The following is a 16,653-nucleotide window of genomic DNA, read 5'->3' as shown; positions in this document are numbered from 1 at the left end:
GGCAGATCAGGGAGTTTTTCCAGTCTTGGGACTTCACCTTATTCCTCATTAGTTTCCTCCTTCTGTTGTAGAGTTTGTTTATGGCAGGGGACCACCAGATTGGCTTCCTTTTTTTGGAGGAGAGTGTCTTGGTTCTTTTGGGAATGGCGAGATCCATGCATTTGTGTACTTTATATTCTTTCTTTTGTTTTTTCGCACATTCAGTTGCTGCCTGATTTTTATCTACTTCTGTTTTGATTTCCATTCCTGCTTGACGCCGATATGCTTCTGCTAGATTAAGCAGAGAAATCATCTTAGTTTGTTGTGTGGTTGTGTTAATGAAGGTGTAGGGTAGGCAGGGACCTGGATTGGTTTCAATATATAATCAGCTTAGGAGGATATTTAGTAAAGAAGTCAGGGGTGGTTGTGGGAATCATATTATTTCTTTATGTGAATGGGAGGGAGAGGATGGAGATGCACGAATTTCTGGCATAATATAAGTATGTAGGTTAGGAGGGGTAGCAATGGGTGGGCTGAAGAGGATAATAGGTTAGGTAATAGAGGATGTTTTAAGAAGTTACAGTAGAGGGAGTTTGTGTATTTTGCTATGGAAGGTGTGGTGGGTAGTTTAAGTCAAATAAGTAGGGGGACTAACTCATTGGTAAAATGCATTGTCTGTGGAGTAGACAGGCGTGAGAGGCTTTGATGAAAAAATTTTAAGGGTGGAACAAGAGCTTCATATACACAGAATTACACTGTAATAATTATTTTTGTAATTGAACTAAACATAACGTTTCAGCTGCTTTAAATTTGTTAACAGAATGAATCAGAGTTATGAAATTTCATCACTTATTTTGCTGTTAAAGTGAAACTTGTAGATGATGGCTTCTGGACAGCTGCTGAGTCCTTGGACAAATTGTGGGCCATCCTCACATTATCATTAACAGAAATCTGTGGAGGGACCGCTTTCACAAGTTAATGAGCCTTGGGGGTTTACTGAATTCTGTTTAAATAATCTGTGAATATCCTCTTTACAAGTAATAATACCATGAGTTATAAATTATTAGAGTTATTAGGTTGAATTTTTTTTTTTTACACAGGTCTACTGCATTCTGTTTTGCAGCCTTACAGGTGGCTGCCACCTTGTCAGCCCCATAGGTACTGTCTTATAAAGCAGATGTACTGCAAAGATTTAATGTAATTTCCACTCCTTTACCCTGTCATGCTTTATCATTCATGGGTAATGCATCTTGAAACATTATTGCTGCTGGTTCATAGTGGTTCTGTTGTAGTCTTCATTCATTGCTGTCTAATGCTTGTTGATATTTTCGCAGCAAATCACTTGTTCTTTTTACTAATATATACTTTTGAAAGCTGCTTTGCTATGCGTAGTCAAGCTAAGAGAATGATCCTGAATGTGCTGTACCTCTGGTTTTCATGAGCTAAATACATGTAGCTGAGTTTCATTCTGTTTCTGTGCTTAAATGTGGAATGTTGTTAGGTTATTGTATACTGTGTACATGCAGGTACTGCACAGCACCTTGTGTAGTTCTCTACTTCAGGTTACTTTGGCAGTATTGCATTTAAAATGTGTTGCAAGGTTCAGAGGATCTGCATTCACTATAAGCTGGGTGAGGTGAATGGTCTAGTAACAGAAGATCATTTGGATGTTGCGGAGGTGTCCACAGAGGATAACATGGGGATAAGGGCTGAGTAATCAAAGCCGCCACATCTGTTTGTTGGGATTGGGGAGGATCTTCCCACTTTAGGGGCTAACCACAAACATGAAGGTATAATTACAATGTTTACTGGTTGTATACTTGTGATTATAGCCTATGCAGACACAGTTAGAAAGAGTTGCTTTGAATGCATGATAGCATGAAGGGATGAGGTTTAAAAATCTCCTTATTCCTTCATTAATATGATGGCAGTTCAACCATTTGGATGTCCAGCTGTTAACTGTCATGTGCACTGCCAAGACAACAGTCAGTTTGCTTTGTAGAACAGGGAGACATAACCATTGTGTTACATGGGAACCACCCTAACAGGTGAGAAAGGACCAAGCTACTGCTGAGCTCCAGGAGTTGGCATTTTGAAGTCAGATGATAAGTACTATACCCCCCAGAAATGTACATTGTGACTAAAGCAACTATGAAAAGAATAATGAATAAAACAGTATGCCTGAATCGTTAAAAGTTCTTAATTTTCTCATAATTCATTTTCTTTGTTTAATTTAGCATTAAGGGCCTGTAATTTGAGAACTCAATGTTTGGCAACATGAATTCAGAGCAGGAAGGTCATGACTAGGTTGCATTATTTTCAGTTACTCAATAACACATTCTGTATGAGAAGGAACGTTATTGTTACCAGAAACTTTAAACATTAAGTATTTTGATATATCTGTTTTGCCACTTGATGGTTCGAATACCGTTCTTAATGTGAGCCAGTGGTGCAAATGGGTTTACGTCATGGTACTAGAAGTCCTTAAATGTTGTCAGTTTTATTTTCATTTTCTTTAAGAATAATTTCTTTGTTACTTTTTACTAGGTATTGCTAGCCCTACTGCAGACTTCACTGTTTTCTACGGAGAGAGAAGTCCATGGTGTAAGTACTTCTTTTACTTTCACATCAAGTTAGTGAAAATATCCTTTTGATATTCTAGCTGAAGTGCAGCTTTGTTTGCAGTGTTTTTGTTTTAACTGGATCCCTGTCACAAGACTGAAGCTCAAATAACTGAAGATTGTTTGACTGACTCCAGAATTCCTGAAAGCATATCTGTCAACCTTGTAGTGCAACAATTTTGGAAAAAAGCCAAATGTAGTGAAGGTTAGAGGCCATTATCAAGCACAGACTTTAAATATTATGGTTATAAACCTAGAAAGTTGTTAGAATAACAAGTTTTGTATTCACGTGCATTTTCTGAAGTATGCAAAGTTTGAAAGTCAAATTTGTATCATTATTTAGTGGCTTCAATCCTTACTGATTTGTCAGGAAACCATAAATTCTATGAGGAACAAACCAACAAATAAGAGGCAAAAATATGAACAGTTGAGAGGTATGCCTGCAAGCTGTGAAGGACTGAAAATCAAAATCCTGTAATACTGGATGTGTTTATGCAAATAGGTACAAAACACGAGTTTAACACACCAACTGAAATTAAACAAAAGATGCTTTTTCTGTTAAACCAGTTATTAGGCAGTATTTGAGATACAGCCCTCTCATGGGAGATGTAAGGAGGTTTCTTCCTATATAAAATACTATTTATATTCATTAAAAATTTTAAGTTAATGTATATTTTGTTTCATGTATAGAATCAATATTACTTTAAGATTCTGAATTTCAGTTTAGTGTAACTCTCAGGATTTTATTTCAGTCTTGTGATCTTCATTCATTTAAATTTCAGTCTTAGATAGTAAGCATATTTTAACTGCCTTTACAACAGTGTTCTAAATGACAGTGAAAGTTAGATGGAGGACTGGTACTAATCACAGATTTAGATGTGGTAATATGATCTTTTTTTCACGTTGAAGGAGGATATCTGATGAGCAGTTGTCAGTTTACTTGCATTCAATAACCCTAGCAGAATATTTTTAGCAGTAATGTGTTCAATTTTAAAAAGACAGCTGAAAAAATGCAGTGACATGCATGTGACAATCATACCATCAGTCTTTATTCTTATCAGTTAATAGAAAATAAAGTATTGACATGTTAACACTGGAAGTGACGTAGGTTCAGCATACAAAACTAAGTTCTTTCCATAAGGAGTAAAAAAAAGGAAACTCTAAAGTCAGTGTTACAAAAAAAAAACTGACAATCCTTGTTTTACTTGCTTGCATTACTGAATACAATCCCTTAAGGATCATCTGTTTATGAACTAACTACAGCTGGAGTATCCTGTTCATCAGAACTTGAAATTCATCTAATCATTTAATAAAACACAAAGACCCGCGGTAGTGGTGCTGCGGTAGCATTGTAGCCTCACAGCAAGACGTTGTCCCATTCGATTCTCAGCTAGAGCGTCTTCTGTGTGGAGGCATACGTGAATGGGCGTGCCTTCGTTGAAGGTTGTGCGTCAGGGCTGGTAACTCAGCACGTAAAAATCCACTACCAAACATTAGCGGACCAGAGTTCCGCTGTGGCGACCCTTAACCGGGATAAGCCGAAAGACACAACAACAACAACAACAACAACATTTAATAAAACACAAAGAACCTAGTAAAAAGTTCTGCTGTGTAGACAAACATCTCCTCATTTGTGAATTAAAATTAAAACTGAACACTGCCCTAGGGTGTTATAGAACTATACATCTTTAAGAATATCATAAGTGATATCTAGATACATAGCCCATTTGCACTCCATTTTATAAGAAGAGTTCTTGAGATTACCTAGCTAGTTGTATTGGCTATAAATTCCTGCAGCTGAAAGCCATTGCTCTTGAGTAAAGGGTAAATGGCAGCTGTTCACTGTCTTATTATGGCTTTCTTAGCTGCAGTTATCACTGTGAGAAATGAACCAGAGCCAGTTATCTGTTGTCAGCATCCTTGTGTCCAAGTCAAACAGAAAAAACTCTGAAGATCCCTAGCTCAGTGGCACAGAGGGATAAAGCCTGGACTGCAGCCCAGACTTTCTGAGTTTGATTAGTGGCTCGTGCACAGGAATTGCCAGGGTTGGGGAATGGGAAAGGAGTAGCTTCCTGTTGGCATACTTGCAGGGGGTAGGTGAAGGCGGGTCCTTGCCAGTAAGGTCACAGCTGCAGGAGGGGCATGGTCATGGCAACCCAAGCCAGGTCCAGTAGCTCTTGCATAGTGCCTGTGAGAGCGCATGTGTTCCTGTTTACAGAAGTTTGCAACATCTCTGGTGATGTGGGTGCTTATGTCACCACCAAGAGAGTGGAATTAAGGATTTAGAGTGAACAGTCCCTCATGGTTGCCTGATGGCTGTACAGTCCATGGCACATCCCTCATGGTTGCCTGAAGGCTATGCCATGAACTGCTATCATTCAGAGAAGAATGAATGCGCAGCCATGGTAATAGCTTGATGTTTAGTAGGGATGTAGGAAGAAAAAAATACATAGAAAAAAATCTCTAAGGACAGCTTAAAATATATCCCTTGCTTGCGGTGGCAACTAATTTCATCTTCTATTCGCACTTAATCCTGAGTAAGACAAAAAAACATGCTGCAGCACTCCACTGACCCTGCCTGTAGTACTCCAGCAAATAAACTCGTCTTTTGCAAACATGTCTGTCAGCCTTACAGTTGTTAGAAATGTTCTGTGCGGATATTTCCAAGCATGCAGTCTTCATGTGAATGATAAAGTGTTTAATGCTAACTCTTTTTTTATTCAAGCTGTTTTATTATCTTGGACTGGCCAGTTAATTTTGTAACACAAGACATCCTGTATGCTGAAACAAGCCATCCTCCGGTAATTTGGACCTATCATTTGCAACTCACCTTGGATTCTTACGCTCCTGCTTCAAGTTGGTGTTAAGTTACAATCCCATGATGCAGATACTGATCTCCCTCAGTTTCTCTTAATCCTTTCCAACTATTTTGTCTGACTCCTGTGATTAGGCTTAACTTTCTTTGGGTTTCGTAGTTTTTCAACTTTGGTGTTTTTTGTTTTAGCTGAATGTTTTTGTATCATGTTATTTATCATAAGGGTGTATTCTCTAAATGTTCAGTGTATTTATACTTGTGTGGGGTTTCTTTGCTCTTAGTTTTTGTTGGGTTAGGAGCCCTTTGAACATTGTGTGAATGTTGTCTAAGGCCATGTACCATTTGTGCAGGTGTGTTGCCCGGTTCTTTATTTAACTTCCCCCCACCTCAGCTTGCGCTTGCCCAGGCTCCACTGTCATCTTAGGCTCTCCTCTTCCTGCTGGCCTCCCAACCATAGGTTGTACTTCTCAAGAGAGGACTGAGAGTCATCCGAGTTCTTCTAGGAGAGCTGGGGAGTGGCACCGCAAGCGAGAGAGAAACCCTCAGTTGGCTCCTCCGGGCCCTCCTCCCTCCTGGTAAGTGGGGCTCCTCCTCCCTCGGCGGGCACAGCCCCCTCCTTCTCTCCTGGGCGGAGAGGGAGGAGGCTGGCGGGAGAGGAGGAGGTCCCCGCCCCTCCAGGTCGCCGAGTGGCCTCCACAGGTCCACTTTCTGGCTCCCAAGCTCCCTCTCGGATGAGGAGAGGAGGCCTCCCTTTCATCCAGATCCATGGGGAGGAGCCCCCGCATGGAGTCCTCCCTGCTCTAGCCCCTTTGGCTCCTTCCTGGAACCGCCTTAGGTTGGAACTTCTTCCCGGACCCAGTTGGATATGGGGTGATGATCAGGCCCGATAATCCAGCCACCTCGGATGGGTCCCATCAGCGGGTGCCTCCGGCCCTTCGATCCCCTCGAACCTCCTCCCGGAGCAGCGTGGTACGGAGCTGACCTCGGAGCCCAGACCGTCCAGGTGGCTCCGATTCGACTGAAGTTTTGGGTCCGCCTCCGATCGTCGCGTCCGGCCCAGTGCCACCGCCCGTTTGCTCCGGCCGGCCTCGGCTCGTCGCGGCCTTGGGGTAGTGGAAGCCCTGGCTCGTTACCAGGCAAGGGAACGGGTCCGGGCCGCGGCTCCATCCCGCGGCACCGGCTGGGATCCGCGGAGCCCCCACCAGCTCACGGTTGGGGACAGCCCTCTCTGTCAGTTGGCTCCTCCGGACCTGATCCCACTCTGCGGGAGTTTACTCCTTGAAACCCTGGCCAGAGATACCTGAACTCGCTCCCTGCGGTTGAGCCAGGCGGACAAGCCCCTTAGAAGCACGTTGAGGCCAGCTGAGGAAGGACAACTCCCCGCCAGTCACCCACTAAGGGACAGCTCCCTCTCCCCCCCAAGTGAAATGAACTAAGATCTTGGGTGAGGAGGAGGGCTCCCTCACTCAGAGCGAGAGTCGTCTCATTCCCCCTGCATTGGGGGGGGCCAAAGTTCCTCCCTGATGGCCCCTCACCGGCGACCCTCTTCTGGAGGTGTCCAAGATCAGGAAACAGGGCTTGGACCTTATATCCATCAGAGCTACGGGAGCGTCCTGACATCCTTTCCCCTACCTCAAGACGCCCTGGACACGATCCCAATCCTCCAAGGATCTATCACTCCTTGGGTGTCCCCCACCACCGTTGGCGGTGATCCCAGGAGAGGCCCTCAAGAGATCCTCCGGCGAAGGAGTCCCCCTCGATACCCTCCGGTAGGCCCAGGAGGCTCATGGATCGCAACCTCAAAGCCTGAGGCATTTCAGCAGTCTTTCACGTCATTGGATGCCCAACCACATGGCCCAAAGGATCAGCGTGCAGCGGGCCAAGTACATGTCATGAGCTTCCGGGCAGAGATTATACTCCCACCACAATGGCCCTCACATCAGTCAGTGATATTAATACCTCGGCTACTTCATCCCGGCCAGATGCAGATAGAGCCAGCCGCCAGGATCGGTGCTGCTTTCCCCAGTTTCTGAGGCCCACTAGATGGCTTATACAGGCTGGCTGGCCAGCTGTGAACCTGGCGCCTCATCTCGCTAGCTTTGGTTCTGCCAGACCTGTTCTGCCTGTTTGGTCAGAGCCCGCCCTTGGCCGATGAAGGCTGTCTGAAGGGACTGAAGCTTCTCCTTTCGATGGAAGGTCAAAGCCGAAGTTGGGCAGGGACAGAAGAAGATGTGGTTCCTTCAGAAGCAGATCGGAGTCCGGAAACGGAGCCAGCGGAGTTCCCTGGCAGAAGAACCTGGTCCTGAGAACCAGGAGTCCTAGAGGAGTCGGGCCTTCTAGAAGCAGGGGTCCCCACCTTTCTCTGATAGACCCGAGCACCTGGGGTGATAGAGTGGGCCCTGAGTTCTTGGCATAGCAGGCAGGCAGAGCCCCGGGGGCAGTCGGGGGGCGTCTCTCGAGGACAACAAGGCCGTTGGGTTCTTCCGCACCGCTGGGAGGTCGTGATGCGGGTGCTTACAAGTTCAATCCAGGAGTACATCACCTCCCAGATGTTCCGTTCGGTAGAAGGGAGGCCTTGATCGAGGTCACATGTTCCAAGAAAAAAGAGCTATCAAAAAAAGACGTTCCCAGCAAGGCCCCCAAGGCAAAACCGGGTCAGGGTTTTACAGATGGTCCTTTTTAGGACTTAAAGCCGACGGGGACTTAAGACCGTCTTAGATCTTTTCCTGCCAAGCAAAATCCCAAAACAAACGGAGTTCAATCTATCACCCCCTCTATTCTCCACTCTTCGGGAGAACACTGGATTCTCCCCTCAACCTCTTCTCTACTACGACATTACCATCTGTCTCAGGTCCACGACACAGGGACAGAATCTGGAAGCTGAGAGCCAGAGTTTAGGGCCCTTCCTCCGGGTCAGGGTTTCACCCTTCGCTTGCTGTGAGTTCTTAGCCAGTGCTTGCAGCCCCGGCTTAGGCCCCATCTTAGGTCTTTGTGTTACCTGGGCGACTGGCTCCTGGCGGCCCCCCTCTGACTGCATCTTCTAGGCTCTTCATGCACTCAGCTGCACAAATTAGCCCCAACATCTCAGGCATCTCTGTCAACTAGAGGAGCACCTTTCTTCCCACAGAGTTATAGATTTCATAGGAGGAAGGCTAAACCCCAGGTCAATTTGCTGCATCCCACCTCCCAGACAGAATGGGAAAGAGCCTTGTCCACCAGGGCGTCATCCTGCAGCCATCCTTCGACTGCAGCCAGGGTCCTGAGGGAAGTGTGGTCTGGTGGGCCCTATTCAGCTTGCTATTTCATGCGCTACCTCCTATGGCCCCTTCAATGATGGCCTTATTCTCTGGAACCTCTCTCCCATCCTCGGCGTTCTCCCAAGTTCTTCGTTCCCCTCTTCAAGATGCGGCTTGTCTCCTGTCTCCGTCAGGTTGTCAGGTACTGTGCTGGCTTTCCCGCAGCCTTCCCCCCTTCAGGGCCTTTCTGTCTCCTGCTTTCCTGTGCTGCAGGAACCGGGCGGCAAGTGCCACCCTAACCCGACAGATTCGTGGGGGAATATAAGTCCCGGGCTGGAAATGAGGCGGTGCTGGGTGCATTGACACTTCACCACAATCAAGGCCAACTAGGGACCATTGCAACAGAGTTGCACAACTTTCAGTTCAGCATCTGTACACATTGCCACAGACAGGAACCAGGTCCTATCCGAGTTCAGTATCCACAAGAGTCGGGAGATGGTCAATGGGCAGTGAGCAGCAAGAGGGTATGAGAATCGTGAATCCACCATAAGCGCTTTGGGACAAATAGCTTTACACCCAATCTGTCATTCCAACGAGTGGTCGCTCAACTCAGTGTTTAGCGAAGAAGACCTCTTTGCCGTGGTCTCTCAACCCTCCTCGCGATCCTTTTTGCCTCCTTCTGCCTCTTTCTGAACCAGGGAATTCCTTCAACCCCCCGCTGGGAATTTGCGAGATTTCACGGTTCCCCCTTGGGCCTATTGGTCTCCTTCTTTGGTACATGCCACCACCTCTGATCTCCTTGCTTCTGCACTCCTGCCTCCAATGATCCTCTGATGCAAATGACTCTCTGCAGGAGTTCTGTAGGGTTCAAGTTTGGTTCCTCTTTGTACCCTCTCACAAAATCTTCTGATCGTTCACCGGATGGATTCTCCCAAAATCAATCCACCCTGGATTCTGGATCTGATTCTGGGATCCTAGCACCCTGTCTCCGGATCCATGTTCCCAATTTACACATCCTTGATTTAGCCATCCATCCTCATCACGGTCAAAGTAGCTCACCATCCATTCCATATTAGGGTCCACCAGGTGTCATTATCAGATTCATGGACTGGATTATCCTAGAGACCTTCCACCTTTGGATCCTTATCATATAAATGGAAGAGATTCTAATTTTTTACACAGACCTCTTTCACCTTTTAACAAACCCTGTTCGCATTAAATCTCTTTCACCGCAGCCATACCAATTACAGCATTCATCCATTACCAAAATTACATTGAGACTTCTCCCCATTAAGAGAGCCTATGAGAATCCCTCCTCAAAGGCTCAGGAATCTGGAGGAGGTTGTACCCAGTTTGTTGTACCATAACCTTACAAGCCTTACCTTGGGCTGCCATTCGACCTGCAAGCGAGCTTGCAGCTCCATTCGAGCCTGTAGCTTCTACAGATCTAAAGTACCTATCTTACCTTACTTCTATGTCACTCTCCTGCCGCAAGATCGTCACACGCCGCGCTCTTTCTTCCTTTCCTATACCTTTTTTCTCTTTCCCATCTCTGTCTCCCTTCGAAGGTCTCCAATTTTTCTTCGAATCTAATTCTTCAAATCAAATATTAACCAATCAATCAATTTACCTCAGTTTCCCCAGAACTCAAACAATTTCAGATACAAATTGCATTCAATTACTGCATTTATGTTTATTAGTTTTTTAGAGTCCACAAAATCAGATCAGACAGCTTCACAAGCAGCATTGCTCACAGGTGAGCCTAAATTTGCTTTTTAAAAGTCTAACTAAAAAGCTGCATTCACTACTTACTTGGCCCATTCTATTAGCTCTGCTCCTCCTAGGGTTCTGGCTCATTCTAGGCTCCTGGCTCGGCAGACTCAGCCACACAGGGCAGTCTCGCATTTCTTGAGTGCTCTTTTTGGCCTTCTGGATATCTTGGATTGCCTCTGGCCGCAGGCTCATTGCATTTATCTCTCAGTTTCCTTTGGAAAGGAAATCCTTTGGCTCATCCTCCCATCAGAAACATCTTAGATTCAGGATGATGCATCTCAAGATTCAGGTAGCTGGGGACTCTGTCCCCAGGTTGCAGGTTAAATGAAGTCTGAATACTGTTACCTTAGATGTTAGAAGTTAGCAGTTCCATCTAGATATGGTGACTTCATTTGAATCTTTACCCTCCACTCCCTGCCCCCTGCCTATCCTGGAGTATATATATATACTGTTTTAGTAGTCACTGTAGTGTACTGTTTTTGAGGCAAACTCAATCTAGTCCCAGCAGGGCAGCTTGGGGGGTTATGGGTAGAGGGAGGAGCTAGAGGAGGAGCCTAAGCTTTTGAAATTGAAAGGCCGGCTGGGATCGGATCCGGTACCGATAGTTGCATCCAAATGAAGTCACCTACTCAGATGGAACGTTATGGTGAGTACATAACTTCTAATTCAAGCACTGTTCTTAGAGTAGGCAATAAATTATTGATGTATTACCTGTCATGAGGTGTCAGTCTCAACTAAATATTCTTAAAGTATAGCAGCAGAGGAGGGAATCCATTTGGTCCCTTTAATATGCCTTTTAGCGACATGAGGATTAGGAAGCCCACAAGTGCACTATACAAACACTCCCTAGTACATTCTACAGCCACTTTTAGGTTTATGGTAATAGACAAAATTGAGCGCAGCAGATTAAATAAAGCAGGATGGCACAATATTTTTGATGCCAAAGAAAAAAGTGGATAATTAAATTAGGTGGACTTTTTCCACCGGGTCTTAATGAGCATCTATAATCTGACTAATCTGTATCTTTTCTGTCGTTGATGTCATGCATAAAAGGGAATTTGTTCTTTGTTTCTGTTAACACTGAGGAAGGCTATGTAACTATATTAGCCAAAACCGGTCTGTTTTTCCTTTTTTATGGCTGACATTTAATAAATATTGGATTTGTTCAGCATCACAGTTTGCTGGCTTATTTTGCTGTTTTTCAATTTGATGTTCAGGCCGTGCAATTGCTGGTTGCTTTTTTCTGTTAACTGATAAGTAGCCCATAGTGCTGCAAAAGGCACATTTGACCGCAGTTGGTATATTGGTTAAGGTCTTCACCTGCCATGCACAAGGTACAAGGTTTGATTTTGACTTCCATACATTGCCAGTGTGGAGTTTGCATGTTCTCCTTGTGTCCCTGTGGTGTTCCTCCCAGTTCCCAAAAACATGCTGGGTGTTTCCACCTCAAACTCATCCAGGAATGGAGTTGTGGTCAGCAGCACAGACTCCAGATGGTGCTTATTGGGAAAGGAGTTGTGTAGACCAATCACTTAGGGCGTCAGCTGTGGTGCACAGTATCCTCTAGGTAGCAGAGCATGGATCACAGACTGCATGTTGTTTTAGGACTAGCCACATAATGTAAAAAAAATAGCTCTAGGTGAGTTGGTTGCATTAACTAATTTCACCAAAATTGGGCATGGGTATTTGCTGGTGATAAGTGGGTTGAAAACCCGGCATATTCCAACCATTGCCAGGGACCCAGGCTAACAGGCGGAAGGGGCTCTGTGGCCCCTCTTAGCCAGTGTGTAACTGCCATAAAGCCCAGCAGATCTAGGTCAACAAATTATTGTCTGTCTGGTGTCTAGATGCCCAGCTTGGGTTACCTGGGAGAGAGTCTTCAGAAGACATTGAAAGATGTCATCAGAGTTTGTGAAAGACTCATGGCAGTCTGACTCCATTGTAAGGCTATGATATTATTCATAATATTAGGCTTTGTCCAACAGCAGGGTATGGCAGTGAGGAGTAGAATTCATTCATGTAGCAGTTGCAGGACCTACTAGATAAAACAGGGCAACCTGAATTGGTGTTGATAATGGAAGGATCTGAATGCACGTATTGGGACAGACAGAACAGGATATGAGGATTGTCTGGATGCACATGGGTGGGACATCAAGAATAAAGGAGAGGCCATTCTAGACTTCCATCTAGCAACTGGTTTGATGGTGGTCAGCATATGGTTTCAGCAAGAGAGACATTCATTAAACAGATACAAAAGTGGTCAACATGTATCTTCGGTAGACTTCTTCCTAGTAAGGAAAGGACATTGGAGTATAACCAGAGAAACACTCTGCACATAGCATAAACCACAATCAACTGCAAGCAGGGATCAGAGAAGTCTCTGAGATCAACATTTACTAGGCTGAAGACCTGAACGTTGACTTGAGAGCACAAAAGTTCAAAGAAATACACGGGGCTCTTGCACCTTAGAAAAAAGAGGAAATAAGAGTTGAAGAAGAATCTGAGTGTCCCAAACCAGTATGTTTTTGAGGACTATAGAACAGATATGCAGCCAAGTCAGGTATGGAAATAAGGTACATAAGGAAAGCTGGTGGTATAATGCAGGAGTCCAGGAAGTCATCAAAAATAAGAAGCAGTGCAGAAAAAAGTGTGAAATAAAAAAAATCAGATCAGAATAAGAAGGATTACTGGTTGGCTCATAGAACAGTTGCAGTAGCAAAGAACAAGGCCTGAGACACTCTATGGGCTTTTGGAAAAGGACTCAGCAGATGACACAAAGAAACTCTTATCAGGTTGCAAAGCAAAGACAGAAAGATAAAAAAGATACTCACCAAACACCCTTCATAAAGGATACCAGCAATGACTTGCTCACAAGCTCACAGGACATCAAAGACAGATGGAAGGAGTACTTCCAACAGCTTCTGAATGAAAAAAACCCATAGAAGCTGTACTGTCCCAGACATAGGCTACAGTGAAATAAGAGGAGGACCCTACCATAGAAGAAGTAAGAGTAGCAGCAAGGAAAGTGAAGTAACAGATAACAGCAGGCCTAGATGAGGTCACAGCAGATGTGATCAAGACATTGAATGAGTTGGGGGAAATGGCACCAGAGAATATGGAAAGAAAGGCATATCTCAGGTGATTACAGAATAAGCATTCTAGTGCCAGTGTACATGAACAAAGGGGCATTCACAAGTATGGGCAGTATAGCAGTATTAAACTCTTGTCACACTGCATGAAAATGCCGGAGAGGATATGCAGAGGAGTACAAAGTTAGATGGAAGATGAGCAGGATGGATTCAGATCAGGATACATCACAACCAACCTGATGTTTGGGCATTCCTAGACTTGAAGAAAGCATATCACAAGGTCTCAAGAAAGCTGATTTGGGCAGTACTGCAATGGTTCTAAGTACCAGAAACATCGGTAGAATTAGTATAGGCTATGTATGTGGACCTTGTGTCACAAGTACGAACAGTGTTCAAAGTCACAGAGCAGTTCCCAGTAGAGTGGGTATGCACTAGGGTTCAACCTTGAGCCCACTGTGGTTCATACTGCTGATGGACTACATTAGCATCCAGGTAGGAAGAGACAGATCAACAAAGCTGCTGTTTGCAAGCAAAGTGACATACATTATATGCAGGCTGAACAAGAACTTCAGCAAACAATAGGGGAGTGGGATGCAAAGCTAAAGGCACATGGTTTGAAACTGACTACATATAAGACATTTGTAATGGCAGCAAGTGAGTGAAATTAAAAGAAACTGAGAAATGAGATAGATGGGAAAACAGTGGAATAGATTAACAGCTTCAAGGATCAGGGAGGGGTGGTTGAGGAAAAAGGAAGTCTGAATTAGGAGGTCAATGTCAGAATCAGAGGTGGTGTAGCCAACTTGCACAGGGTGTCAGGTGTAGTGTGTGACAGAAGAATTCTAGAGAAGTTAAAAAGTAAAGTGTACGAAACAGTGGTTTGATATGTATGACTGCATGGTACAGAAACCTGGGCAGTGAAAGCAGAGCAGTTGAGGAAGCTAGAGGTGATAGCAATAAAGTACCTTATATGGGCGGTAGGATTTAAACTGTGGTACAGACAAAGAAATGATGACATCAGGCAGAAACCTAAGTAGCTCCAGTTGTAGAGGCAAGAGGAAACGAGGAGGTCCAGCAAAGAGATAGATGGTTGTCTGAGATAAGACCTATGACAGTCAGGCATAACTGTTGAAGAAGATAGGTGAGTAACATTGAATAGAGAAAGATGTTAACAGTTGTGACACCCCGATGATGTAGAAAACTGGGTAGAAGTTGGTTCATAGTTGGTTCATAGGTTAGTACTAGGCTAACTGCCCTTTTTGGGCCATTTGAAGCCTAGCCAGTTACCCCATGTGAGAATCAAACCCTCCACCTTGTGTCTTTAAGGTAAGCACCTTAACCATTATGTCATCCTCCAGGTTGATGATGATGATTACTGCAAAATGCATTGTTCCACTGAGCTTGAGTTTTCAAGCCTTTTTCTTGATAACTTTTGTAGACCTGTGATATCTAACAGAAAAATTAGAAGTGTTCACTCATCCATATTTAGTTTGAAGGTGCAGTAAGTGGTATTTACATATTAGGAGAGACTGACAGATTGGAGCCCCTTTTGCATCACAATAGCTATAGTCCTTATCAAACATTCATAGGTTCATAGGTGTGTACTAGGCTAATGGCCCTGGATCCTTTACAAGCCTAGCCCATAGAAGTGCCCTGGCATTGTGCCACCTGACGTTAGTTCAGTGCCTCTATCAAGTAGAGCCACTGGAGTAATCCCCAGGGTGAACTTTCTATTACCCATCCACTCATCAAGATTCCTCTTGAAGAGGGACAGCGAGGTGCTCTGCTTGACATGTATGGGAAGTCTGTTCTAGTGCATGGGGAGTCTCTGGGTGAGGGACCTGTCCCTCCAGCATGTTCTGTTGATTGTGATAATGAGGTTGAGGTCTCTGGAGCGTGTGGTGTGGAGGGATTGGGATTTCTTTAGATATAGCATTTCTAACAGAGCTGGGTCAGACATGGCTTTCTAAGTCAAGCAGAGATTGCTTCTAAATAGGTGATATGGGACAGAAAATAGCTGGAGTCTTTTGAGTCTGTCCATGTATAACATGTGTTTAATACCTAGGTTCCTCTTTGTGAGGTACTTCTGTGGCCTCTCCAACTGTTGCAGGTGTCTAGTGAGGTACATGCCAAATGGGGCATTATACTCAATGTTTGGTCTAATGAGGGAAGAGTAGAGAGAGGCAATGACATCTTTCTTCCTGGATGGAAAACCCTTGGTAATGAGATGTGCCACATAGAAGGACTTTCTGACCACAGTGGCAAAGTGGTGGTCGAAGGAGAGGTTGCTGTCAACATGCATCCCCAGATCTCTTGTAACGCCTTCAGTGTTCAGTGGGCTCCCATCAATGCGGTAATTAGTGAGAACTGAGATTTTACCAAAGGGGATGAAAACACATTTTTTGGCATTAAGCTTAAGGCCATGGTTTCGACACCAGTCATTGGTCTCAGTGAGGCCTTTCTGTAGGATGTCTGCATCACTTGGGGAGTTAATAATGGCTCCCAGCTTGCAATCATCTGCAATCTTGGTCAACCAGAGTCCTTTGGTGTTGGCCTGGACTTCTGAGAAGTAGATGCCAAACAGGAGGGGACCCAGGACCAATCCCTGTAGGACTCCACTCGTGACTGGTCGGCAGTCTGTACACTGTGTGTTCTATCTGTGAGCCAATTTGCAACCCACCTAGCGATATGGGGGTTGATGCCTAGTCTGGTGAGTTTCAATAATCCCTGAGTGAGGAATGGTATCAAAGGCCTTGGCCAGATCGAGGCAGGATGTATGCACAGCCTTACCTTCATCCACAGCCCCGGTGACTGACTCAAAGAAGCCAACCAGGTTGATCAGGCATGATCTCCCCTTCACAAAGCCAAATTCTGATAAATATCCCTTTCCAAAACCAAAACCAAGTCAGGTGTGATAGACTGTGCCTGCAAAATTTTCCAGGGCATGTTGTGTTGAGTCTTTTCTGGCACAAAACTGGTAGATGTATATTGCAAGTTTTTAATGTTGTGGCTAAGCATCACTGGGACAAACTGCCTCCTCATTTATTTATAATATAATACTTGGCTAGCATCCTCATCTTAAAATGTGTTCATAGAAATTCTGAATGCTTACTTTTCCTCTAATTTGCCATTCTTTTTAA

At 44.6% G+C, this 16,653-nt stretch overlaps 1 protein-coding gene across 1 annotated transcript in view; it reads left to right on the top strand.

The window, feature by feature from the left end:
* Nucleotides 1-16,653, top strand: part of ACY1 (aminoacylase 1) — a 1,669,107-nt gene that overhangs the window by 791,271 nt on the left and 861,183 nt on the right. Inside the window, exon 11 of the mRNA XM_044078190.1 lies at nt 2,527-2,583. Within this exon, the coding sequence (XP_043934125.1) occupies nt 2,527-2,583 (57 nt within the window). The remainder of the gene's footprint in view (nt 1-2,526; nt 2,584-16,653) is intronic.

Source organism: Protopterus annectens, chromosome 7.part0 (assembly GCF_019279795.1).
Source record: "Protopterus annectens isolate FY-2018-M chromosome 7.part0, PAN1.0, whole genome shotgun sequence".
NCBI lineage: Eukaryota > Metazoa > Chordata > Ceratodontiformes > Protopteridae > Protopterus > Protopterus annectens.
The sequence above is the reverse complement of the archived record's forward strand: the minus strand, read 5'-3'. Positions and strand labels throughout refer to the sequence as shown.